General features: G+C 45.8%; 7 protein-coding genes across 7 annotated transcripts; 2 read left to right on the top strand and 5 right to left on the bottom strand.

Annotated features, from left to right (window-relative positions):
* Positions 1-462: 462 nt before the first annotated feature.
* Positions 463-1727, bottom strand: LOC117584070 (cell cycle checkpoint protein RAD1). Its single transcript, XM_034272814.1, has 2 exons — positions 1594-1727; positions 463-1535 (listed from the first exon to the last, which is right to left on the bottom strand). The coding sequence occupies exons 1-2, from the start codon at positions 1687-1689 to the stop codon at positions 813-815; spliced, it is 819 nt and encodes a 272-aa protein (XP_034128705.1). The 5' UTR covers positions 1690-1727; the 3' UTR covers positions 463-812.
* Positions 1667-2393, bottom strand: LOC117584071. The gene is made up of 2 exons (XM_034272815.1): positions 2188-2393; positions 1667-2127 (listed from the first exon to the last, which is right to left on the bottom strand). Exons 1-2 carry the CDS (start codon positions 2291-2293, stop codon positions 1691-1693), a joined length of 543 nt encoding a protein of 180 aa, XP_034128706.1. The 5' UTR covers positions 2294-2393; the 3' UTR covers positions 1667-1690.
* Positions 2394-2537: 144 nt separating this feature from the next.
* On the bottom strand, positions 2538-4229 carry LOC117584069 (protein insensitive). Its single transcript, XM_034272813.1, has 2 exons — positions 3836-4229; positions 2538-3775 (listed from the first exon to the last, which is right to left on the bottom strand). The coding sequence occupies exons 1-2, from the start codon at positions 3845-3847 to the stop codon at positions 2681-2683; spliced, it is 1107 nt and encodes a 368-aa protein (XP_034128704.1). The 5' UTR covers positions 3848-4229; the 3' UTR covers positions 2538-2680.
* A 693-nt stretch (positions 4230-4922) lies between these two features.
* LOC117583983 (early boundary activity protein 2) lies at positions 4923-6365 on the top strand. The gene has a single exon (XM_034272690.1). It carries the CDS (start codon positions 5085-5087, stop codon positions 6249-6251), a length of 1167 nt encoding a protein of 388 aa, XP_034128581.1. The 5' UTR covers positions 4923-5084; the 3' UTR covers positions 6252-6365.
* On the bottom strand, positions 6325-7056 carry LOC117583985 (probable NADH dehydrogenase [ubiquinone] 1 alpha subcomplex subunit 12). The gene is made up of 4 exons (XM_034272692.1): positions 6917-7056; positions 6676-6853; positions 6535-6619; positions 6325-6481 (listed from the first exon to the last, which is right to left on the bottom strand). The coding sequence occupies exons 1-4, from the start codon at positions 7009-7011 to the stop codon at positions 6411-6413; spliced, it is 429 nt and encodes a 142-aa protein (XP_034128583.1). The 5' UTR covers positions 7012-7056; the 3' UTR covers positions 6325-6410.
* Positions 7057-7153: 97 nt separating this feature from the next.
* Positions 7154-8043, top strand: LOC117583984 (actin-related protein 2/3 complex subunit 5-B). The gene is made up of 2 exons (XM_034272691.1): positions 7154-7448; positions 7504-8043. Exons 1-2 carry the CDS (start codon positions 7236-7238, stop codon positions 7744-7746), a joined length of 456 nt encoding a protein of 151 aa, XP_034128582.1. The 5' UTR covers positions 7154-7235; the 3' UTR covers positions 7747-8043.
* A 71-nt stretch (positions 8044-8114) lies between these two features.
* On the bottom strand, positions 8115-11743 carry LOC117583982 (dynamin-1-like protein). The gene is made up of 8 exons (XM_034272689.1): positions 11513-11743; positions 10777-10921; positions 10052-10716; positions 9547-9998; positions 9146-9482; positions 8847-9075; positions 8577-8788; positions 8115-8514 (listed from the first exon to the last, which is right to left on the bottom strand). The coding sequence occupies exons 1-8, from the start codon at positions 11612-11614 to the stop codon at positions 8458-8460; spliced, it is 2199 nt and encodes a 732-aa protein (XP_034128580.1). The 5' UTR covers positions 11615-11743; the 3' UTR covers positions 8115-8457.
* Positions 11744-26686: the final 14943 nt, after the last annotated feature.

Raw genomic sequence — 26686 nt, 5'->3', positions numbered from 1 at the left:
GAAGTTACATATGTTGGGTTTATCAGCCCCATTTGTAGTCTAAATTTGCTCAAGTTACAGCCTTGACCAAATTATCACTTATGTTCGCTATATCCAATACTCACTGTACATACATATGTTCATATATACATACAGTTCTATGCTGCCGTTCTTTCGTCTATGCTTCCCACCTTCTACGTTTCTTCGCACTCTCTCTCTTTTATTCGGCTCGGCTCAGCAGCAGCCCGAAGCTGCGCTAACGCCCGCCTGCTATCTCCTGCTATCCCTCTCTCGCTCTCGTCTAAGATGTTCTGCGTCATGCACTGAGCCGAGCTATCAATTAACAGTTAACTTGTATGGCCAGCGGCACGAAGGAAAATAAAATTGTAAATAATGTGGTAGGGATTTAAAATGGATTTTGTGCATAGTTTATAAAAACGAGCTCACGAGACATTAACTAGAATAAATGAGGGCTCCGATTTATTTATTCTATGTATAATTTATAAAATGATTCATGAAAAGAACACCTATAACTTTGCTGACTCTGCTGTGGCAACTGAAAGCTACTTAAGGATTGAATGGTGTCAGAATATTTTGTATAGAAACACAAGCTGTACAGGAAGTACGCCTAAAAATACTCGTAGAAGACAAAACTAAACTATGAATAAATAAGAAAAGATGCCAAATTAAAAATGAAATTAGCGCTGAGCGACACTTTCACATCTGAAACTGCTCTATGAATTGGTTAACTCAAGCCACATTTCATGAATGGTTTGAGCATTAGCAGACCCAAGAAGATTTTACATCTAGACACGATTTTTAATAGATATAATCTAATCGACACTATTTAGCAAGGGAATGACATAAAACTGTACAAAGATTTCTTCCTGGCCCTCTCCTTGTATCACTAGATGCAGCTCCAGGAGGCCGATGGAATTGGTTTTGATGGCCACCTTGGTGGCCGCCTGCATGGCTTTATTCGTGAGCCGTATTTGCTGGCTCTTATATCTGGCCTTCACAGTCTGGCGACAGTTGAACATCATCATCATGGAGCTGGTTTTGGCCACCTCGACGCTAAACACCGCCTGCAGTACGCCAACGGTGGTAATTTTGAAGTACGGACTGTCGGGCGAAGTGATGAACTCAAATTCCTCCGCCGACTTATCCAGTTCATGGAAGATCTTGTACAAGTTTGGGCCGCGGGCAAAAATAACGTTCAGATCAGGACCTTTCAGGTTCATGTCGTGGTCGATGGGCTCCTCGCAGTCCATTGTCTTGATGGCGCACTCTGTGCTCACATCCTCGTCGTCGTACGGGTACAGAATAAGATACAGGCATTCGCCCTGATCCTTGTACATCATCCGGATGCTGCAGTCAGCCGAGCCAAATAGGTTCAGACATTCCGAGAGGTCGTTCAATTTCAAGCCAAAGCTTTGAAAGTCCTGCACATGGAACTCCGTAAAGGCACCCGGAGGCATAAAGAGAGTGGCTTGGATCGACCTGCCCTGCTCCACTGTGATGCGCAGTCCCTCGTCGGAGATATGAAGAACTGCATACTGTGGGAGAATGGAAACAATGTAATGCACAAACAATTCGGAGAAGCACTGAACTTACATCATTGAAGCAAATCGATTTGATGGCCGTATTGAAGGTCTTCACGTGATCCACGCGACCCACAAATTTGTAGTCGCTGTACGACTGCGAGTCCATTCTAGTCTTGGTAGATGGAGCTGCGCAAGAGCCTAAACTCCGCTGCAGCTACTGTCTGTTCAAATGACTTACGTCCCGCAGGATTAAGCAGCAATTGATGCAGTTTAAGGGCCAAAACGTGCGGGCATGTGTATGAGAATTTGCTGGCCTCGCTCCAACCGACCGGTGTGGTGGTTATTCCACTTGGAAGGTCATGGTATAGAATTCCACTGGGCAGCTGCAGCACACAGCTTTGGAAGAAGTCGCACTTGCAGTAGTTATTGCCAGGTATCACACGAAAATAAGTCGTTCCTTTGTGAAGTTCCACAAGGCACTGTTTGCGATTGTTTTTGGAATAGTAGTAAGTGAAGCTATATTCGTCCAGCAAACGCAAGGAACGCTCCACCAGCTCCTTGCCCAGCAAGCCGGATAGGTCGCAAAACAACTGCTCTCGGTCCTCTGTAAAAGTTTTACATTTGAAAGATTTTTCAAAATTTTGGTGCGGCAAATTTAGTTTACCTTTCGTGAGGCTGCAAATGTTGGATATATCGTGGTAGTGCTCAAAGACTTTCTCAACCAATTGGGGCAAAAAACAGTTGGTAATGTTTTCTAATTCGACCGCCATTCAATCGTCAAACATTTTGTTATCATTCTTTAATTTGTTATAAATCAAAACAGAGGAAGCCGCAAAACGAAGCGCGAAATACATAAATGCAAACAGCTGACTGTGCGTAAGCAGTATGGCAACGCCATAAAATACTAAACTGCGATTGAAATATATACTGAATAATGTGACATTTTGGCGCCATTCAAATGAGTATTTTTCGCAAGTAAAGTTGTCCCACCAGAGAAAATAAAATAGCTAACGATTTGGTTCAGATTGGAATATTATCTTCGAGATCTGTGAAATAGCCTACATGTCTTATATAGTAGTAGTCTGTATAATCAAATAATTAATAAACATAATATATGGGGGGTTAATTTGTGTAAATATTCTTCGTCTTGGCCTAAACTAAACCATATTCTCCTTGCCGTTGACACCGCTACTTCGACGCTTTCCGTTCTGGATCTTCAGCATTTTGTTCTCGTCCGCGCACTTTGTGGTGATGGCATTGCGGACCTCCTTCTCGCTGGCATTGCATTTGCGGGTGACGGCAAAGATAATGTCTTGGATCTTGGCGGGATCGAGCATTTGCTTCAGTGGCTTCGGCTGGTCCTTGAAGGCGGGCGAGGGCTTCCCCGTCATGGAGTGGGTGGCCAAGGTCTCGCGGTCGAAGATTGTGACGAGCAGCTTCCGGGTGGCCAGGGAGCAGGCCGCCCAGTTGATGTTCTCAAACACGCTGGCCGGCACACAGGTGTTGTTCGGCCCGAGGGAGATCATCACATTTTCATTGCCGGTGTCGCTGGTTCTGAGCTTCTGCTTGGCGGGCAGCTTGCCTTTTGTCTTTGGAGACGGTGACTCCTGTAACTGGATCTCCTGCAGCTTCCGCCGCTTGATGAACTGCAAGGGCACAGACTCCTGCTGTCTGGATAATTCCCGCTTTATGTCTCTGTTCAGTATTTGGGGCGGTTGCTGGTTGTCCGTTCCAATACACATTTCCAGGCGATCAGAGTCGGACGAGGTGCTCAGGCTGTTCAGACTTTCGGCTGCCAGTCGAATCTCAATGGCGTCGGCGTCGTCCGATGCTGAAATGATCTTGTAGTCCAGCACCTCGGCCCGCTGCTGCTGGGTGCTCTTAACGGGTGCGCAGATCACAGAGCTGGGCGGCGTTAGGACCTGATGGGATTGATAGACGGGCGGCGTTGGGGACGCAGCATCCGTTCCACCCAGCGTCTGTTGCATGCGCGCCGATGTGGCATGGATCTGTGACAGCAGATCCGTGTGCTCCTTCAGCTTGCTCTCCAGATAGCGCACCTTTTCGCGCAGCACGCGGTTCTCGGCATCCATATTGGAGTCGATGTTAACGCTGCGCAGCACCTCAAAGTCGTCGCCGGTGGTCTGCGACCAGGCATTCAGCAGCATTGGCTCCGGCTGTCCCTGATACTTTGTCCCATCGCGCACACTGACAAAGTGGGACCCATTGGCGCTCACGATGCGTTTGTATTCCTGCAAGGGATCGTCAGAGTGAGCACTTTGCACGCGTTGGCGGCCAAAAGATGCACTTACGCTGGAATCCATGGCTGTTGCTGATCGTATTCTAGTGATCTCCTTGCCGGATCTGCGTCAAATGAGCCACACAATTCGGGAAATTGGCGGCAGAATGTTAGAGAACGCTACGCAAAAAGCAGACTGCAGGCACTTTCGGGGTAGGTTTTTAATAAACAATGGATTCCAACTACAGTAAGCTACCTGGAGCGCAGAAGGTACACACACACACACACGCAAACGGCGACAAAACTGCATACATGTGTACGTGTGCAAGGGCTGCGACTGCCCATGCTGGAATCTCTCCCTTGTCGTGGCACTCTTCACTTTCTATTCTCCATTTACGAGTACTGTTTTGTATTCTATTTCCCAACTAGCCGGCCCAGCTGTCGCTCTGTCCCTCTCATTCGTGTTGTATTTCATATGTTTCGCGCGGGAACATAGAGTTGTCGGGCAGCCGGAATATTTTGCTATACCAGGGATGGAGTGAAACTATTCCGCCCTGCATGCAAAATTGCAGATGAAGTTGAAATTATAATATAAATATTCGCTATATATACTGTATGATATATACAGATGTGCTTATGCATCCCAGCAATACATTTTATTCTTAATTTGCCTTAGCTAAACAGCCAAATATGCAATAGAATTTGGGTTTTAATAAACCGGTTTCCAAGGTCCATTGAAATTCATTGGAATTCGAATGCAATGGGACCAATACCAATAAACAACATCCTTTAAGAATGCGCGTACACACACATGCACTTATATGATCCTCTCTCTGATAGGAAACACACCCTTAAACACGACTATTCTGGCATTGGAACTGATATTAATATCCATAGGACCATCAATAATTCGCTCAGGTAGGTGGATATTATTACAGATGCTCGGACAATTTGATACAATATCAAAACTTACGTGCAAAATATATGAATATTTGGATACCCTGTTTTAAAACATAAATTCCCGATTTTATATGTATTCTTCTTTTATGCGGTATCTAGAGTATATTGGAAATGTCTTTGAAATATATGTCCTTTGTACCCCTGATCCTTAGACTCTTAGTTTTCGCAAATGAACCACAGCGCAGCCAGCCCTAAATACAGACAGGTAGAGCTGCCATCTGCCAAAATGAATGCCGTTAATCCAAGATCATAAAAACAGTTCGGAGCTTAAAAAATATTCGCAAATAAATCTGGAAATCCGCTGCAGCTGCACATTTGCAAAATCGAAACATTCTGTCTACCTGTTGGCAACATTTTAGGGAATGGCGGCCTGGACCAACTCGAGCGATCAGAGATCCAACCCTACAAATAGCGAGGAAAATTACATTTGCATGTCAGTGGTTAAGAAGACAGCGTCACATGCACTTGCTGCAACGCACTTGCCGCACCCGCTGACACCGACATCTCTTCGGTTTCCTAATATACAGTTTTCGCATCCATATCACCAGTATCTGAGCCAGTTTGCCCCCACTTTTGTGCCCTACTACCAACGACTGCTCACGCGTCCGATTGTGAAGTTGGAAGAAATGGACATTGAGAATTACATCAACTGCGAAGTGTCCGCTCAGCGCACTACATTTATGCGACAAACAGCGGTGAGGCCTTTCGGCCAGCACCAGCCAAAGCTGGAGCCCAAAACGGAGCATGAAACACTACAGAAAGTGCTTACGAAACAGAAAAATGTGAACACAGGGAGCCCTCAGGTTGCTCCCGGCCGTCGCATTATTAATGCCAAGCTGATGGCCATAGCCACAGCAAGCGGCAGCATACGCAACATGGAGACCGCTGTAGAGCCGCTGCCTCCCGTCGAGGACTCGTTCAGGCAGCAGGTGGCCAAAATCCAGAAGAGCCAGCTTCACTATGAGCAGCTTTTTGCCAGGCTCACAACTATGCTGCAGACACTGAACCAGCGCTACGACAAGGATTGCGAAGAAGTGCCAGCTCCACCCTCAAAGCGACCGCGCCACATATCCGTCAGCTCGGCCGAGTCCCACCTGCAGGACACTTCCGAGCACGAGCGCGAGAACCTGGCTCCATACCCGCAGCGTGTCAAGAATGTCGACGGCAGCTATGTGTACGTCCTGGGGCCAAACGGCACCAAGATCAGTGCCCATCAGTACGGGGAAGTCTTCTGGACAAGCGCTCCTGTGGCCACCCGCTCGCTGTTGGGTACTGTCTTCAGCAGCGACGAGTTGGCCACGCACACGCTGACCGGCAAGCCCTCGCCCGCGTTTTATGGGCGCGAGCGACCTCCCAAACTGCAGCTGGACCAGCAAAAGGTGGACGACATTGTGGTGTGCGTCGTGAACCGCACGGGTGGCAAGGAGCGCGTCATACGAGCCACCATCACCACAAAGTGTGCCGACACGGCCAAGAAGTACAAGCGACGGGCCAAGAAGGCGCTTAAAATCAAAGAGGAATCCTTCTAGAGTGCCCATGGGGCACGCCTAAACTAAGCAACGAGTGGCTAGATGTAATCCAGTCATAATTCTAAGACAAAACTTTCATTGTGAGCAAATAAAATTATCCATTTATCAGCAGAATCATTTGCACTCGAATTTTAATGTTAGGGTAAAGCTACTGAACTTCTATTGCTTCTTCGCTGAGGGATCCCATGCCTCCACCTTGGGGGGAGTGGTCGTGTAGGGCATGTAGGCCTCTGCAAGAGACAAATTTCAGACGCAAGTTAAGAGGAGTCGAGCCTGCGCTTACCCTTGGTGCCGGAGAGGTTCTCGCTGTGATCCGCAAGCCACTTGTATTTGGGCCGGCTGCCGTCGCGAATTGGGGGAAGATCCGTCTGCAGGTGGAGTCAAGAGTTAGCTATGCCATGCGAACAATAAACAGAAGCTTTACCTTGTAGTGCATCCAGCCGTACCAGTCGGCGGGAATCTGGGAGCCATCGTAGTCCATGTTCACATGAGGCGTGAACTCCACCCAGCGGTTGCGGCCGTAGAAGTAGAACGGGTTCTCGAAGTACTTGTTGCCGTACTTGTCGATGCCCACCAGTGTGCCGATCTTCAGATCATCGTTTCTGCAAAATGTTCCGTGTTATGTTTTGGGCTTTGCTGCAATCTTATATAAGAACGGGGCTCACCTATAGAGCTTCAGGTAGGTCTGCTTCAGACCTCCGCACTCCTGGATGATCTGGAAAAGCTTTGTCAGCCGGTTGAGGCCCAGGAACTTTGCCATGCTGTGCGTAAAACTATTGTTTTAACAATTTTATAAATTTTGACTTTACGAAAACTCACACGAAACAACAATAAAGTCAATATGCAGTGTGGCCAGAGACGGTAGACCCACAAAAATACCAATTTTTGGTCGCGTGTGGCAGCCCTGTCCGCACATCTGTTCGCCGCTTGTCTTCTTCGTGATTCATTTTCTCGGCAAGGAAAAGTAAAGAATAAGCGTATAAAATGGCAAAAAACACCTCAAGCAGTGCGTTCCGTAAGATCGATGTGGATCAGTACAACGAGGACAACTTCAGGGAGGACGATGGCGTGGACAGCGCCGCTGTCGGGCCAGACGAGACCGAAATCACAACGCTATTGACGCAGGGCAAAGTGGTCGAGGCGTTGCTCAGTGCTCTCCAGAACGCTCCGTTGCGCTGTAAAAACCAGATTGTGAAGGTAAGCACCTGCCAAATCGGCTCGATCGAATTGTAATCAGTGTCTTCGCTTCCAGGACCACGCCCTGAACATTACGCTGCGGGTGCTCTTATCAATCAAGTCCACACAAATCGACCAGGCCATTGATACGGTTGACCAGAACGATCTGATTGATGTGCTGATGAAGTACATTTATCGCGGCTTCGAAATACCCTCGGAGGGCTCCAGCGGGCATCTGTTGCAGTGGCACGAGAAGGCATTCGCCAAGGGCGGCGTGGGCTGCATAGTCCGTGTCCTGTCCGACACGAACCGCGCCTAAGGGCTGTGGGGCGCAGCAGTAGCAGGAAAACCAAAGGCTGGCGCTGGCTTCATTACCCCCTATTTATACGAGACCCCAGAAACACACACACGGAACACATCGCCGAGCATTTAATCAACGCAACGTTTAGTCATGACCGGAACGCACCAGCGTATCGCACCGTGGACACCCCACTGTAGGTTGTCGTCGAGATGATGCCACACCTGAGAGCCCCACTTTCATTTTGCCGCAATACAAATGACGTTTTCCAAATTAGATTTTAACTGGTATTCAAGTATTAAAGATTTTATTACAAAACATGAAGATGCAGAGTAATTTTTGCCACATCTTCTGCGCATCCCATGTAAACGCATGCACCTTATGGCATTGTTTGAATCAACCTTTTCTTCTTTTTATTAGTCTATTCAAAATGTAATAAGTGCCTTGCCAATCACGGCTGCTACATTGCGGGTTTTCTCTACTGCTCTCTGAAGCGGGGACAAAGTGTCGTCGACAAATGCGTGGCTGCCTGGGCGTTCGCGTCTTCAGTGACGACTCAAAATGCGCGAATAAGAAATGAAAATGTCTGCATGCAGTTTGATGATATTTTTAGGTGCCGGCGGGGAAACATTCAACAAAGTAGGAAACGTTCTCTGCAAACGTTGTCTTCAATAAATAGTTTGTATGCTGCATATGTGTATTGTTTGTGGATTATTAAGTCGTATCAGCGTCCTACCACATGTGGGTCTCACGTATTTCGCTGATGATGTGATTTGCCCGAGTCAGAGCCTGCAAACAACAAGAAAAGAGTGTCAATAGCATATCATTTCATGTATCCTATAATGACCCACCTTTAACATATCTGCAGCCTCTTTTCGGCGCACTGCAATGTGATCGGACTCATTGAGCAGCGTTTCAGCCCTGTCCGACTTGTACAGATGTGTGACCAGCTCGCTCTGCAGGTTGTCCTTGACGTGATTAACCAGAAAATGCATAATTGCCTTTGGCACAGAGTCCTGTATGGACTTGCGCACAATGTAGAAATACGATTTGATCAGGCGCTCTGCAAAGCAAACAAAATGAATGAGGCTCCAGTGAGCATTCGGTTTGATTAGACCTACCAATAACGTCGCAATCCTTCTGCTCCTTGTCGGTCAGACGACGTGGATTGTGATTGGCCGGCACATCGGGCAGCAGGTTTACCGGCTTCACGGGGCTAACGAGGTTATTATGAACTGGCGTATTGCTGGCCGAGTTCTCAATGCTGTCCGGACGCGTCGGTGCCGGTGGTAAGATGTTGGACAGCCAAGAGCCGGCCAACGATTGTGATGAGTTCTCGCCAACGTGGTTCTAGCGGTGGGAAAGCCAAAAAGAGCATTAAAACATGCAAACTCAATCAATTTTAAGACTGTCACTGCACCTGCTCATGGCCATCATTTTGCTGCTGCTGCTGCTGTTGATTATTTTGCTGCTGCTGCTGCTGCTGCTGAGAGGCTGTAGTGTGCGATGAGACCTGTGGCGACATGTGATTGCGCGGAGTATTCGCGCGACGCTGTCCCATCTGTGAGTATGGATCGTTGTCTGTCTTGAGCAGACTGGGCACCAGTGCAGCATCCTTGTGGAAATCTGGATGCTTGGTATTGATGTACGCCAGCTCGATGGCCACAATGTTCTCCACCATGACATTGGTGGCTGGCAGACGGCGACGCAGCAGCTGCGTGACCACATCCACAATCTTCTCGTGCAGCTTGGGGAAGCTGTGGGGAACGGGCATAAAAAGTCAAGCATGGATTACAGTGTCTACTCTTTGGTTTCTCTTACCGCAACATTTCCTGCTGCACTTCGTTGCCGCAGTGCTGCACAATGCGCTGCATCTCCTCGTGTATCAGCTCAACGCAGCGCAGCGAAGGCTCCTCCAGGCGACGAATCTGCCGCTTCACTAGCAGCTCGAACGACACTTCCGGCACGAACAGAGCTGGCCGTGGTCCTGTTGCATTGCGTATGGCCGTGAGTATGTCCATTTTGCTCAAACCCGCCAGCGGGTGTATGGAGTCGAGGACGCGGCCGAAAGTTTCGTGGAAAATGTAACAGATCCGCGCACCACCGCACAGCTCGGTGGTCTCAATGTTGCGCGCCGTGCCCTCGATCGTGGCGTTGTAGGCGCTGGCAAATTTCGTGATTATCTGCAGCAAGGTCTGGCTCTTGTCGGACACATCCTCGCCGTACGAGTTAAGCAGCGATTGGAATTGCGTGGACATGATGTTGACGCGTGTCTGTGGAGCAACGGGCAGAGCATTAAAAGAAACAGCAGGGAGCAGTAACCTACCTTCAGATCGGGCAGGCAGTCTCTGATGTGATGCATCAGCAATCGGTTGAGTGTCTTGGCGAGATACGGAGTGCCATTGCGGGTGGCCAAAGTCGGGTATTTGCGCTGCAGGAAGGCTGCCTCGTCCTTCATCTGCTCGTCGATGTGCTTCTGGTCATTGATGTCTTTCTGTGAGCGATTCATCACGCCAATGATGCCCAGCTTGACGGGAATCACACGGCCGCAGAGTATGTCAATGGCATCGGTGCCGGCGTCCATCAGATCCAGCTTGGTGACCACGGCCAGGGTGCGTCGACCGTCGGGGTCCACATCTTTGCCCAGCTTCAGGGCCTCGCTGGTGGCCATGTCCGTGTTGGCCGCCGTCACAGCCAGAATAATGGAGTTGGGGTTCTCAATGTACTTGAGGACCAAGTCTTTGATTTGCGCCTCGATATCCTCCGGCTGGTCGCCCACTGGCACCTTGGTGATGCCCGGCAGATCCACCAGCGTCAGGTTGACCACCCGCGTCGAGAAGATCTTCAGGTTTATGGGCTCTGGGCAGATGCCCTTGTTGTTGCCCGCCGCCCGCTCCGTCTCATTCTCGATCTCGCGTCGTATCTCATCAAAGTCCGTGAAGCACTTTTTCGTGTGCAGAAAGCGGCCCCACTCCTCGGCATTGGAGGTGCCTGCAAGGGTTAAACTTTAGAGGAAAGTCTCTTATAATTAAAGTCCACTTTAATGCTCACCATTCTCCGCTGAGCGATTCTCCCGATCGTCCAGGGGGCAATAAATCAGCTGCAGCACTAGGGGCCGACGAGTGACGATGCCCGTTCCGCGAGGCAAAAACGAGCGTCCCACCACGCTCTCGATAACCGAACTCTTGCCGGAGCTCTGCAATCAGTGAGGTAGAGTTAAGAGGATCGATTAATGGCGCGTGCATTACGGAAGTGTTCCCGACAGATTAGCGGCGTTATCTTGCAGCACCGAATTCAATGACCAGCTCTGGCTCTCAAGTATCGTCATCGGCGAATGAATCAAAGTGCAATTAAAATTAAAGCTGCGATCAACACACATACATGCATACACACACACACACACACACATATGTTTACCGCAATGTGTCACAGCGGCAGCTGCTTTTGAGGCATGCTGCGGCTGCGGAATATTGATTTTTCATAGCGAACCCAAAACGGTGCCAAAAATAACGGGGAATTATATAAACGGTTAATATATTCGCAGGCTGCAGAAACCATCGAAAGGGGCAGGGCGAAGGAAAACACCGCTTTGCCGGCAAAACATTCCGTTATCCCGTTATATAATCCTGGGGTGGCAATGCCGCCTGTCAATAGTGGGGGAGGGGCCGCAAAGGAAAAAATTGCAAGTTTGTGCCCGACGCGATAATCTCCCGGGAGGCGATAATTTTGGAACCTGGCAATGTTTCGGGGCCGTCGCTGCTGCTGCCACTGCTGTCGAACTGCTTACCTGACTGCCGAGTACAACAATTTGAGGCAATTGTATTGAGTCAGAGCCGACTGTATTGAAGACATCTTGCAACTTGTTGATAACTGGAATTAGAGCTTCCATTCTGTTTGCTGACTGTGACTTTGATCGCTTTCGACTCAAATTCCTTTTTATTTCACACACATTAAAATGGTTTTCTCCTTGGCTTTTTTTTTGGTCGACGCTGTTTCTTTTTTTTTGCAAATTGCGTGAAAGTGGGACCGCTGATTTTTCGAGCAAATATACCGCATGACCCTTGAAAATATACCGTCACGGTGACGGGCGGTGCTGCCACACTAGTGAAATTAGATGTCTATGTCATGTATGGTTAGCATCCATGTATGTGACAACACAAAAAAAATACGCAGTTTGCACGATCAAACCTTACTTTATGATTGAAGTGAGCCTTTAAGACTCTTTAAATTCTTTACGAAGTTGATTAATTGTATGAAAAGTATAGTAAAAGTATAAAAAGTATGTGATCAGTGTTTACCTAGTAACTTTAAGCCTAATATAAAATGGAGGCCATATCAACGCCATATCAGCCGCAGCGCAGCTGTTCGTCTTGCCCGCGAGCACATTCTTGTGTCGTAAAACACTCGCAAGCAAACTTTCAGCATACGTACAATTACTGAGGTACTAAGGGTGCCACGAAAAAATGCATTCCAACCAAATTTCGACCACTGCGTGAGTCTTCACTTCGTATAGAGCCCATTGCTCAGAAATACCAATGCATTGCAATGTACCGTTTTGCGTGCTGTTTTCACACTCAAACGCTTAGAAACGGTAAAATGTATGCTTGAATGTATGTGTGCCTGGAGCTAGCATGAGACACAAAAGAAATGGCAATCGAAGTGAAGCAGGATAAGGTATATATCATAATTTTAGCATATCTGCTCCAAAATATGCATAAAATGCACTTAATTTGTATTTTTTCTTCCCAACCTTATTGCAAATTCAATTGGCAAAAGCCGCAACGAGAATGCTCGATTGACAAAATTGAACAAAGTGCCAGGCAACAATAGATGTCGCCAGTCCCCTCCATTCCGCAATAGTTCGATTTTAAGGATTTTATTTTTTGGCCATTGCTTGACTAACCAAATGCACATGTGTGTGCTCCATTGTGCAAACTTAATGATATGGGCCGAAGCTTCTGTCCCCATCCCCGAACTGTCGAGCACCATACCACAATGGATTGTCGAAGCACTCCCAATATATTGGTCCAGGGTAATAGATAAAAACTCTGAGGCAGGCAGAAGCAGCAGCCAAGTGGTCAGCCATCTCCGAGCACAAATAGAATATAGAATGAGAGCAAAAGGGACAATAGGGCTGGCCTCAAGTGCCTGATACGAGATTTTGCATGTGGCTTCGGTCCCTTTCGGTTCCTACATGAATTGGATGCCGTCCCCACCCAACCACAGACGAACCAGTGGGCTCGAGGATACTTGTCGCCCGGTACACTAAGCATTCAACAATTCGATAGTGCCTCCGATGTCCATGTGAATTATTCGATAACAATTGGCATTGTTGTTTGCGTGTGTCGAATTGTTGGAGACACTTTTTTGTAACTTTAATTGAACAGAAAATGGGACTTTTGTCGCTGGTCATATTTCCACAACGAAATTGAAACATTCACATTCCGGTTCGACAATAAAAGGTAACATTTACTGATTGGCTTTGGCACAACTTTAACATCAAATAACTCATAATATTTTTGTTAAATTTGCAGCTTAAATAAGCTTAAAACAGCAAAATGAAGTCTTTCATGGCCCGCCTAATCGTGCTCTTCAAATGCTAAATAATCCAATTTCTGGCTTCATTGTTGGACAGTTTTTGTGACAAACTTTTGGCTGCCAATTAACGAATTTGGACAGTTGTGACCCCGAACAGGTACGCCTCTCTGCAGGGACTGGCTTATATCCAAATTTCGCTCATCAAATTACCATTGTTGAGCCGGACAAGTTTCGCATTTGGCCTGACAACTTGCCGAAATGTGCGCTTTGTAGCTGCTGGAAGCAAAGTTCTTGACAGCCAGCGCAGCAGACTCCGGAGGGATTCTCTTGGGCGGAATATTAATTTGATAATTTTGCGGTTGAATGCAAATTCGCTGTCAGAGTCCTTTTGCGCTCTAATTGACTGACGAATATTTAAAATATGAATTTCAAATGAAGTTCAACAGTTGTCTGCGCTTTTTTTATTCGTTGCGTTGGATTAATTAAGGAAGACGATCGAAGTGGGGGAGCCTGAAGTCATTTTCTGTGGCTGCCACTGAACACTTTTGCCCCCGTGGGGGGCATTAATCATGTGAAAGTAATTTTGCGCATTTGCATGCGTTGCAGAAAACGATAATTTTCATCCATCATTTTCAAGTGTTTCCGCTGGATTATAGTGCTGCCAGCCGCCAGCCTCCAGCCGTTGCATACACTTGATGATGCGTTGCCTTGTCATGTGCTCCACTCCAGTCAACTCCGCAGACTTCCCTTGGAGAAGAGCTGTGTGTGTGTGTGTGTGTGTGTGTGTGTGTGTGCTCCCCTCATTATCGTGTCGTCGTCAATTATTCTTGTTCTACAGCCGGCACTCTTGCCGAGCCCCAAAGCCCGTCCATGGAGGAACTTTGCATTTAGTTGATGAGCTTCCCCTGCCCTGCTCCCATGCAATGACTCATTTTCTTGGTCCTTTGTGGCACATCTTTCTGCTGGCTGCAAGTTGATCAATGGCTCTGTCCGCTCCCTGCCTGAACAGCCACGAGTGGATGGTGTTTCATGCAATTACGAATTTATATTGCGTATACGCCATGCGGAGACACACAGAGACGAGGAAGTCTCCTCGAATGTGCTTGCCACAACTGCAGCAATAATGAACTTTGATTTGGCCCTCACACAGTCCCCCCCCCCCCACACAAAACCCCACTCTAGCCCAGAAATGTTTCACAGTCTGCTGCACAGTTCCCGCCTGGAGATGGGAACAAGAGAAATTGTATATAATTGCTGATTGATGCTGTTGTGGGGCTACATACAGACAGCCATTTATTGGCAGATCTGTGTTCAGAAAGAGGCATTAACATCAAGAAAAAGAGCGAAACTTTAAAGCGAGTTTGAGGCAGTTCTCCAGGGATCATTGCTGCCCATTCTTCACGTCTAAATGGACTTTCTTTTGGTTTGCTGATCAGTTTTTCCATCTACAACTGCAGTTGAAACGGAACTCATTAAATGGCTGTGTGCATTTTAATGTCTTTGAATTATGAGCACCCTCTGTTTGGCCTTCTTTAGAGCTTTAGAGCCAAACCCAGTCAGCATATGTTGCCACTTCCTTGGCACAGATCCCGTTGGCCATTAATCTATTGGGAACGCCAGCCTTTTGCCAGCTGTTCGCGGGCGTGCGAAAGTATCGCGCACATGTCTCGCTTTGGTTTTCTCTTTTTCTTTTTGGCAGTATTCACTCTATGTTTAATTGGATTTGGGGCTTAGCTGCGGAGGCAGAGTAAGCAAATTATATTTGCATATTCGAGTGCAGTGAAGCCTCGCATGGAGGACCGCAGTCGTGGCCGCAGGCAGCTGCCAGGCGACAACAGCCAAGTGTAAATTTCACTTGAACTGATAATTTCACTCAATTTGTGTGCGCTGATGAGCAAAGTTTTCCCATTTGCATGGGGCTACGTGGGGCAACTGCTACGACTCCTCCTCCAGGGCCAATGGGTGGGAAGTTTTCATCTACGGCTGGCGCTGCCATTTCTTTTTGTCGTACTACTCCTGGTCCCGCTTCTCGTCGTCGTCGTCGAGGCTGACTTGAAGGTGCCAATTAGGGATTTCCGCCTCAATTACTTTCGCGAGCACACGAAAAGCAAGTTTGTATGATTTTCGCATGACAAACTTAGGACTGGCTCTCTGCTCCAAGTCCCAAGCCTGAACCTGTTTCCTTTCCCAGAGTATTTGCCTCCTTCCTTTAAAGTGTAATTGCAGGAGCAGCGCCCTCCCAAATGTTGTGTGTGCGTGATAAAAAACTCGTTTGCATTTTACATGTTTCATCCAAAAGGTGGAGAGAGCTAGAATACTCGAAGTACATAGTTCATGTGGCTTTCCATCGAAATGGAAATGGAAATGGAAATGAAAAAGGCAGAACTCTCAGGGACAGGGCAAAGTAATTTGAATTTCCTGTGAACGCGTTTCTAGTTCATTGATTGGTTTTTCGAATATGTTAATACATTTCCCAAGTCTCTGAACATGATGTACTGTGCAAACACATAAGCAGAGAGATTTTCGATTTGCTTTAAATAAAAATAAAAGTAAGTCTGTAAACAAATCGGACTGAGGAATATATGTAAACCTGTACATAACTAAAGTATCTTAGATCCGATTGTGAATGACTTTGCCATTCTGAAAAGCTAATTGATGCAGCTAAAAATTGTACTGAAACACTTTTCTGGTTTTAGCTTACAGAACGGAAATGTGCAGCTTCCAAATGCAAAAATTGACTTTAAAAAATCACAAAAAGTCCAACAAAAATTATATTCTGTTCTCTTTGTTGTTTTGTGTATAGGTGCATTAATTCTGCGCCGTTTAAGATATTGTTCATTAAAATCTAAGAAGATTCAGCTGATAAAAAATGGTCACAAGTGGACAACAAGGGACAAAGGTGCATTGGATGTGTAACCGAATCCTGTAGGTTTGTACTACCTCAACTAACGTACATGACTGCGTACATGGGCAGGGCCTTTCAAATCAGAATCAATATCGGACTAACGAGAAAGACAAACTTTCGGCTCTTGTGTTGTGTGCCTACCTTTTGTCAAGTCATTCCAAGACTCTGGCCCGAGTCGAGCCTGTGCTGGAGCACTTAGCAATATTGAATTGCAAAGGGAATCGAATCGAAGTGGTTAGAGCGCCAAATGCCTTTCCAAATCCTGTGGCTTCGCAGGGGGCTGGTGGGGGGGAGTGTGTGACGATTTCGAGCTGAGTCCTGCTGCTTAAATGTAATTAAATTCGTTCTACTACCCAACCCCTGCTGTTTCTTATCAAATGGATTGATTTATGATGATGTCTCCACTCTCTCTCTCCGGCTGACGAGGCATGACATAATAAATCGTTGGGTGCCGGGCAGGTGCTTCCACGATGACAACACTCACACGGGCTGATGGGAGCTGGAATTGTGCCCAGATTTGAGAACTTGAAAATTAATTTGCGAACAACTTTTGCCTGCTCAAATCTGGCCCCTGCCTGACTCCTGAATGCTGACTGCTCTATGTGCCGTGCCATATTATATTTATTATTTAATTTTGCCCCGTTGTGCCCGTTGTGTACTTTGGCGTATTTTTCCGCTTGGCTGCTGATGCCGCCGCGCTCTTTTCTTGTGTTGACGGCAAAGTTTAATTTTTATTGTTGTTTGACTTTGTTAAATGATTTTTATTGCCTTTCTTTGGCGCAGCAGGAAGCAGTTGGAAGCCCACGGAGGCGGCCAAAGAGTAGCGAAACCTTTGTAGGAATTTAATAAAACTGCTGTGACCATATTGCCGAGCAAACAATGCTCTGCACAATGGTCCACTCTCTCGTCAGCAGGGAATCCCCCCCCCACCCAACTCTCTCTCTCTCTCTCTCTCTCTCTCTTGCTCTGACAGAGTGCTATTGAAACGCTCTGCGGAGTTTAACGTGAGACATGAGATCCATTCGGCTGCCAAATTGTGAGATATTTCATCCAGCCAAGAACCTGAATTACTCCCGCATAACTTATGGGCAAAACAAACTTGATGGAAAACCACAGCAAAGTATAAATAAATATAAAATGCTTACTTCTGCACATTTCACCTCCCCGGGAAGAGAGCATCAAAGTCACCACAATAAAGGCGCCTCCGGAGTGCCTCACGTTGCTCAGTTAGTTAAGTTTTTAATTTAATTACAGACTACACACACATTGAGCCTCAGCTCATACTTTTATGCTTAAACTCTTAACCCAGGCACCAGGCACAGACCGCAGAATGAGCGCACAATTTCCCACTCTTATTAGGAGCTCAAAAACTTAACAAAAATGGTTCCTGTTTAGATTTCAGTTTATTGCACTCAAATACAAGGCTGCAGATAATGAATTGAACATTGTCTATTGTCGACTGTTTCTCGAAAAGAAATTAAATAAATTGCATGGAAAACTATTGGCATGAATCGCTGGCAAGCGAACAAAGAAAGCCGATTTGCAATTCACTCAACCTTCCCAGGGTACTCTCTCTGCATTTGTGTCAACTGGTTTTGTTATGGATGTTTGCATTAGTGAGCAATATATCTTTTTCAATGGATGTACTCGCACTCCGGCCTGCCCTGCCCTGCCCCTGCAGTTGTCCGGCAGGGAACAATGTACGCATTGCGTCACAGCGAGAGATACGCCCATTGTTTGGACTGAAACAAAGCCAAAGCTCTGCGACATTGTGCCCCTTGTGAGCATTTCGCTTTGGTCATAGTTTTAATCTCACTAATGGCAGCAACAGCAGCGGTAGGGTCGGTAGGGTCGGTAGGTCGCCAGGGCTTCTATCTGTGGGCACAATACACCAGATTCTCGAGCTCATGTCAAAAAGGTCGCTCGCTTGCTGCTGACGACAATTCCATTTTCCCGCACTCAAAAGACCCACTACACAAAGCCATCAAAAGCTGAATAACCTACATACGAGAATGCTTCATTCTATACATTTTTGTTCGAGTGAAAGAGTCTATTTTTTAGGCTGCAGTATTTATATTTTCCAACCTTTAAATGCCTTGCAAATATGTATTTTTCCATGCTTTATGGTATCGGTAAAGCTACTGATAAATACCGAAGCGATGAACATTGTGATGGTTCCCTGTTAGCATCAAAAAAATATCCCATAATTCTTTCCATAATCTGTCTGGCCTCATTTTTGGGAGTATTAAGGGATTCCTGTCTAGTTGAGGATCTGTTGAGGAGAATACCTGCTATCCTATCGACAGGTGAGAGTGCAGTACATAAATGCAATTAAGAATTGTTCAACGTCACAACGCATTTTGGGATGTTTTGGGTTCCTGGTTTTTGTATTAACTAGGCTGGGAGCCACACTAACCACCCACTGCGTAGTTGTTGCCCCCCACTTTTGTACACAGCCACAATGGGGCTGGGGCTGGGACTGGGGGCTGGGGGCTGGGGGCTGGAAAGGCTTTACAATTTACACATTAATTATGAGCAGACATGTGTTGTAGGCGTCCGGGCAGGCTCCTCGAGTCGTGCAGCGCGGTAACAGGTGCCTCTCCCCGGGAAGTATGCAAATTCCGAGGCAAGGCGAAATATGCCCCTGGCCGGGTTTTATGGCAGCGAATTAATGAACGCAGCCCAGCCAACGAGCAAACCAGCGCCAGCAACAGGAACAGCAACAGCAACAGAAAACGGCAAACGGCAGCGATGCACCCACGAAGGGTCATTATTTTGCCCGTGTCCCAGCTCCTGCTCCTGCAACACATTGTGGCATGGTCAGCTAGGGGTTTTGTGTTTGTGTGTGCCGTGCGGTTCGTGGTGCGGTGCGGTGCGGTGTGGCGCCTCCTCCTTCGTGTGCAATAATAACAATAATTTATCACCCAGACCAAAATTATGCATGGACTCAATTGTGCGTGAAATTAAATTTTAAGCGCAAACAAGCCGACTTGTCGGCTCTGCCCCTGTTTGCTCCCATAATTTGGCTAATTTCAGCCCAGTCGCTCAGCCTGCTAATAATTGAAAATACTTCAAATTGCTCATCTCCGCCACAAATGACATCTCGCAGGACAGGACAGCTCTTCAATTCGTCTTCGCTCATGCATGAATTGATCTCAATTTAATTTAAAGTTTCCCTTAATTGAATGTGTGGAAGATAATATTTCAAAATTATATATTAATCAAAATCTAACGGCAGAAAATATTTAAAGCTGAACATTCACCCTTAAAGTCTTAATCAGCTCAATCACAGTGGTGCAGCCTAACGTAGAGCCACAATAACTGTTTGTTGTTTACAAATAAATATATGCACATGTGTATATATGTATGTATATGCATTCGTTCTTTGGTCTCTTTATTTCGCGCCATTCGCTCTTTCCTCTGCTGTCTTTATCGATCTCTCGTACTCTCAATCGCTCTCTCTCTCTCTCGCTCTAGCCGCAGCAGCGCAAAGTCCACTCTCTTTCACCTTTCTGTCGCTCTCGCTTGCATTAGGGCACGGGCAATGCCGGCCGTCCACCCTCTTCCATCTCCGCATATGTATGTACATATGTACATGCGCATATTTATATTCGGACAATTGCTGTCATACGCATCTCGCGGTCTATGTATGAATATCGTCCCTCTTTCACCTTCCTTATTGCTTTCTCGATCTGTCGCTTTTAGGGCACGGGCAATTAGTCTTTTAGTTTTTTTCTTGAATAAAAATATAAATGACACACCTGCCAGTAATTGAATTTATAAGAGAAGTGCTTTGAGCTTTTCTTTGTTCTGTTCTCTCTCGTTCTGTGTATTCCCAATTCCAAGATGTACGACCCACATATGTATGTAAAGTCAGCTGAAGTAAATTTGTACCTCAATGCCAACAAGTCGTAGGAAAATTCTCCAAAGACATAAAATAGCAAAGTTTTCGATTGCATTTTTGTCGCAGAAATAGCTTTGATTGCTTTAAAAATAATTTATTGAGTCAATTGACTTTTGCAGTGGAGTCTCCGCAAATAAACGCAGTGCAAATCGAACTTACAATCACCAGAGAGACCGAGGGACTCCGGACCACAGAGGAAACACACACACACACACACACACACACAGCCGGGCACACTGATTTGATTGTGTTGACTCTATAAGGGGAGAACTAAAGTTAAGTGCAGGAGCGCCATTCCTTAGTTTCGGTTCAATTTGAAATTTATTGCGGCCGGAGTTCATTCACTTGGCAAGTTAAGGCTCCGAGTACATGACTCATTCACAGGGACACATACACGCCCTCCATTTGCCATTTTCCATTCTCCATTTGCTCATTTTGGCCTAGGGACTAGCCAGACATTTTCCAAATTCTGAAATGCAAACCGAGTCACACATGTCAATTCAATTTGATCAGAGGACCATGACGGATGGAGGCCTAGCCTGAGCTCAAGTTGAGCCGTTGTATCCACTGGGGACAACACAACTCGGTACGATACTCGGCAGAAGCAGAAGCGGGGGGCTGAGTTGGGGAAAATAAAAATGTCTCGCTTTCATTCATGCTGATTGACAGACAGACAGACATACGGAGCTGAAATATTGAAATGTCTAGCTTCATATGCGGACAGTTTGGTCTGCCACTTGAAAATCAGCAATAATTGGCTTATCCACGAGTATTCTATATTCATGTACACCCGGAGAAAAATTAACTTCGATTTAAAAATATTTTCTAATATATTTACCGAATATTTAATTTAAATATATATATTTTATTTATATCATGATATTTTTCTGCAGGGATTAAGTTAAGAAATATTAACGAAAAAGTTCGGATATGCATTGGAAGAAATGAAATAAATGATATCAAAATGCGAAAGTTGGGAACTATTCAATCATTGAACCAAAAAGAACACACAAGAAACAAGACCAAAAAGTAGCTAACAGAAACTGCCATCCACCAGCTTACAAAACTCTCCACTCACATTCAGCGCCTCGCAATCCACCACCAATCCAGAAGGAACAAAACTGACAGCCACAAAGCTACCGAGTGCCGAGCAACAGCCGAAGCAAAGCTACAAAATGTTGTTGCCTTTGTGGTCGTGTGGATTGCGAGTTGGCATGTCGCTTGTGTTTGGTTCTACGTCGTATAAGAGCAGTAAACTGCCGATAAATCGACAACTACTCGAATATACTCGTGCATCTATTTACTTCTCATTGGCAGCTAACCTAAGTGAGACTATTTATGGGTTTTAAGGGCCAGTTACTAATTTAACTATATCGGAAATTATGTAAATTAAAATCAAATTTTTGGACAAAACAATTCTGAATTCTGTTTGAATGTTATATTTCTAGCTGGCTACTGTTTGTCTATCTGGATCTAAATATTTTTAAAGTTAAATGTATTTACACTTTCAAGTAACTCTGTTGGTTTAATTGAATTTATGCCAGCCAAGCGGAAATTGATATCCACATAAAGAAACAATCCCATGAGAGTTTTATTTATTTGAATACTCCAAAAATGATACAAATATGCATATTTATTGCTTTTCGGAGTGCGAAAAGACAATCAAATCCTTTGGCAAGGACGCGACGCTGCAGCAGTGTAAATATTTATTGGACTCGGTTGTCGCAAGTTGTAGTTATAGCAGTGACACACCCTGCAGCCCATCCCCCAAAACATACTTTTGAAGCATAAACAATGTATGCAAGTGCCGTAAATAATGCGAAATAGAATATCATAAATAAGATATATTGAAATGTTGCCATTTGGCAATGTTTCGGTGTACAACAAGCAGAATATCGTAATTCATTTTAGACTCTCCGCTAAAAATATATCGCAAACTATAATTCAGTATTTCACATATTTCAGCTTCTGGTTTTGGTTGCTTGAAGTACTGCGCTTTCCCTTTAGGCTATTGTTATTCCCAACAATTTTTTGACTCAGTCATTTGATGTCCAGCGTCTGAGCTTCGTTTGTCTTGCCGTCTGGCCGCTTAATTAATTTATTCAATTACAACCGCATTTGCATTCATTTTTAAACAGTTGGTAGTGCCGCCATTATGGTGGACTTGGCTTGTTTTTATTTCCCAGAACGAAATGAATATTAAATCGAATAAAAATATCAGTCAATTGTAGTTGATGCAAACAGTTTTTGCAATCGGTCCGCAACAAATGGGAAAAATCAATTACGATAGTTAATTGCGTGGAAATATTCATAAATTGAGTTGAAAATAATCGCAGCAATTTCAAAGCTAAGCCCAAACATTTTCGGCTGAAAGAAAAAGCATTAAATATAACAAATCCCCAGATTGAAAGGTTTTTGAGTGGGGCTTAAAAGTAAATTGCATAAAAGTCATTTAACGTTTTAATTACGATAATTATGCATGGCCCAACAGTGAAACCCTTTTAGCGGAAATAAGTTGAAATCTCTACAAAAAAAAAGGTTACCGAAAACCTTTAAGCCGCGGCGCCATAAACTGGAAACTGGGAAATACTTTGAGATTTTATTTACCGCCAGGTGGGTTCATAGGAAAAGTATTTAGATTATTTTTTAATGCCTTTATTCAAGGTGGTTTACTAGCACAGATTTTTCTGTTCGGCCAGCAATTACTTGAATAAATTAGCAAATGGCTTCCTCTTTGGCTTTTGCTTAATTGATTAAAAACTCTATTATATTTTGGCCATGCCACAGGGAGGCTGGCTGGCAATTAGTTTAATTAAAATTTTAATTACAATTTCGACATGCCCCGCAAAAGAAGTCAGCCACCAAAGCCGCAATTTTGATTTTGAAATGCATTCGAAAATGTTTTTGGTCCTTGAACGTGGTCAAAATAATTATTAAAATTTATATGAGAGTGTTCTGAATGAATGGCCATCTGCATTCTGCCCCGAATCTGTTTAATTTGTTTAAAATTCATCAGTTGATCATTGAGAATTGCCGAATTCCCAGTTCTCAGTATTCCCCCCCTCCGACTCGGATTCATATGACTAAAGCCAATTTCGTGTGATTTTGTGGTGTGATTTTAAGAGCTGAAAGCTCTGCATCTCTGGTGTGCATTGGATTGCATTCGAGCAAAAGAATGGGGATAGACACTGGCACATACATATTCAGAAAGATTTCGCAGGCGGCGCACATTTTTGAATACATTTGACAATTTTCGTAAGAGAAATGAGAAATATTTGCATTTACTTGAGTAGCAGCGACGACAACGGCACTGCAAAAATGTAATTTCCATGAAAGCAGCCACCAGACGGACCGACAGCAGTCGCAGGGAAACGGGCGTGGGACGTGGGACGTGGAACGTGGAACGTGGGACGTGGGACGCGGCACGTGGGAGTAGGGAGTCAGCCGGAGTGGCTGCAAGTGCGCAGGCATGCGGGATATGCCATGAGTATCCTCCTGATCCCATCGCAAACTAGTAACTGTACTCATGGAATACCCAGTAGTCAGAGAGAGAGAGAGAACCAAGACTTCAAGTGTTTCCATAGTTTTTCTGTTTAGGTTTCTGTTCGAGATGCACAAGTTCGAGTTGGTTTTGTTTATGTGTATCCAAGTCCGTATATTCTCTGTTATCCTGCGATTGCAGGGTATTCAAATTTGTAGGCGGCGAAAGTTTTTACACAGAGCCAGGAGACAGCGACAGGCGGTTTCTACTGTGCGGGTTAGCAGCGGCTGCATTTGCATCCCGCCAGCAGATGCTGCTCTTACTGCCAGACACCCACATTTGTCAGAGAGGCTGGCCGTTCCGGTCCTCGTTCCGACGCCTGGCATGAAATATTTGACTTTTGATTAAAGCACCAAGTCAAGTACTCAGCGCTGTTGCTGAGTCTGAGGCTCTGCGCGCCACTTGGCAAGATTCACTTGTCTTTCAAATGCATTTCATATTGGGCTGCATAATTTTCCGGGGTTTTTCCTCTAATGTGAAATGTGCGCGAGGAAATAAAAGAGCTCCCCCCCTAGACACCAGACACCCGACACGGCGAAACTTTTCTAAGAACTTTCTGGTTCTTTGTTACTGTTGCAGCATTGCGGTGTTGCCGAATGTGCATTGTTTTGCTGTGGTGCAAATAACCGTTTCTGTATGGCAGAGTGTACGCCAAGCTGCTGCTCCACCATTCCCAGTGCCAAAAACTAAACAGACCGAGAAGCTTAATGCTATAACATGGTAGCGCGGGGAAGTTCTTTCTCTGTGGCAGGCATGTGATGGAAGCTGGAAGTTGTGAGATGTTGATAGCGCATACTTCTGAGAAGGATTCAAGTCAGAATTCAGGATTGCATTTTCATGCAGAGAACACACATAAAGAGGCTGCAGCTGCCGGGTAATAATCGTAGCAAGTTTTTGCAGATCGGAAAACTGTGCAATTATGGGGATTGTCCAATGATGATGCTTTCTAGGATTACTTCCTGCCCTCTAGCAAATCTGCAGCACAGTTAAGCCAACAGTTTTCAGGGGGCTACGACAAAAAATTAATCATACGCTCCGGTTGGCAGCCGCGTCAAGGGGAACTCGGGCGGATAAAGGGGAATATTATTGCGGTACAAAGAGCAAATTAATTTTTCATAAAAGGCAACCAAACGGCCCGGCCGCGCCTGGCACCGCTGCTGCGGTTGCCACACACACGCACGTACCGCAGACATAAGTATTCGTACACCCCACACACGGATGAGGCAGGGGCGCAATTAATTTTCAATGTGCGCGCTTTATGCAGCTCCTTCTCGAGCTGGCTGCCAAGGCCAGGAGAGTGCGGCGGCGCGTGCTAATTGCCACACAAAAAAGGCAAGGAAAGAAATGCATTCAGCCCTTCACGAACCAGGGCCAGGGAGCCCGAGCCCACTCGAACGGCTCTTGATCGCATCGCTGGCTAATGCGATGTGTGTTTAATTTCCGTATTCCAGCTAATTGGCCTCGTTCGCCTGCATTTTGCTAATCACTTAATCATCAACAGCCCCGAGAGCCCAAAGGTGCCTTATTGGGACTTTGATTGGAGACCATCTCTTGATCATTTGTGAATTGTGAATGATCTGTAAGCATTCTGGGGGCAGAGTGCACTCTGTTCCATCAAATACATTCGACTGACAGCATTTTGAGTCCATCTGGGTTACCGTGTGGCACTGGTGTCTCAGTTTCGAACTTAGTTACGGGCTCCTCCGCAAAGATTGCATTGCCCCAACCCAAGCCCCCTTCCACGGCTGTCTGTCAAATTGAGCGCAAAAGCCCTGGCAGCCCGCTCACGTGACATCAGTTCCGTCTCGTTACAGTTTGAGGTTTACAGTGTGTGACAGACAGGCAGGTGGGCAGGTGGGTAGGTGGGTGGCTGTGGCTGTGGCCAACCCCCAAAAAAGATGAGCAGAAACTTTTGGCTGGTTGGGGTTGTGTTTGTACGTTGGATTTGTTTTGAGTGCAGCTGGAAGGCAGATCTCCATCGGCTCAACTCTTGGCCAAAGGTTTTATTCACGGCCTCGAGTATTGTTGTGAATTGTAGCGCTCTCCCTCTGCCATGCCCACGCCATTGCTGAATTTAGGAGTATAAATCGAAATATTATCAAGATGCCAGCTCGTCGCGTCGCAACCAAATTGTTTCGCTCCGAGCGTCGCAGCGGCGCCTTCTGGACAACGACAACAGTGGCAGAAAGGGAGAAATGTGTGCAAAACAACTTCTATCCACCTATGAAGGGGCCGACCCAATCCGAGCATGTTCCTGGGTTTTTCGAGTTTTTTTTGTGGAATGTAATTCAATGCCCAGGCAGAGACTCGCAGTCGTGCCTGGGGGCCAACTTTGGGCATAATAAATAACATAAAAATGAAGCGAATCCAACCTCAAAGTTCAATTCAAATAACCACTCAATAGATCTAGACTCCGAGCAACTGCTGGGAACTCCTTTCCCTCGCATCCCTCCATCCCTCGCATCCCTCCATCCTGTGTGCATGCGAAATGGCTGCCGGCTGGCTTGAATAGACGATGAATTTAAATACGGCCAAATTGAGTATTGGGCACGTAATAAAAAAAAGGGCTAAGGCCCGGTCCAGTCTCCGAGCCAGGCAACTGCCCGGACGGCCGTTATGTATGGCATCGTAAATAAACCCTTTTTTTTTTTACTTAATCCAAATTCGTCCCCGGGGAACAATTTGTTACACAATTTGAAAGAAGTAGCAGGAGCCAGATGCCTAAAGAGAATCTTGCTGAACGGAGAACAGGCCACGGGCTTAGATTTGCCGTGTCCTTGCCGGAGCTTGAGCTCGGACTTGGGTCAGTTGTGCATACATTGTCCCTTTGCTAGCTGCCATATTTTCGCCATAAAATATTTACATTTCCCTTCCAAGTTATAAGGTTTTAAATTTCCATTTGAAATGCATATTTGATATGCTCAGAAACAGCTAAAAGCTACGAGTGTAGCAGACTTCTTTTCCCAATGTTTAGAGTGCAGAAATTCTTAGGAATGTTTCAGTTTCAACTCTGGAGTTGCACCCAAAAGATGTCTGGAACATAATGAGCCAGCAAGCAATTCGCTTCTGATTA

This window comes from Drosophila guanche, unplaced genomic scaffold (genome assembly GCF_900245975.1).
Source record: "Drosophila guanche unplaced genomic scaffold, DGUA_6, whole genome shotgun sequence".
Classification (NCBI taxonomy): Eukaryota; Metazoa; Arthropoda; class Insecta; order Diptera; family Drosophilidae; genus Drosophila; species Drosophila guanche.
The sequence above is the reverse complement of the archived record's forward strand: the minus strand, read 5'-3'. Positions and strand labels throughout refer to the sequence as shown.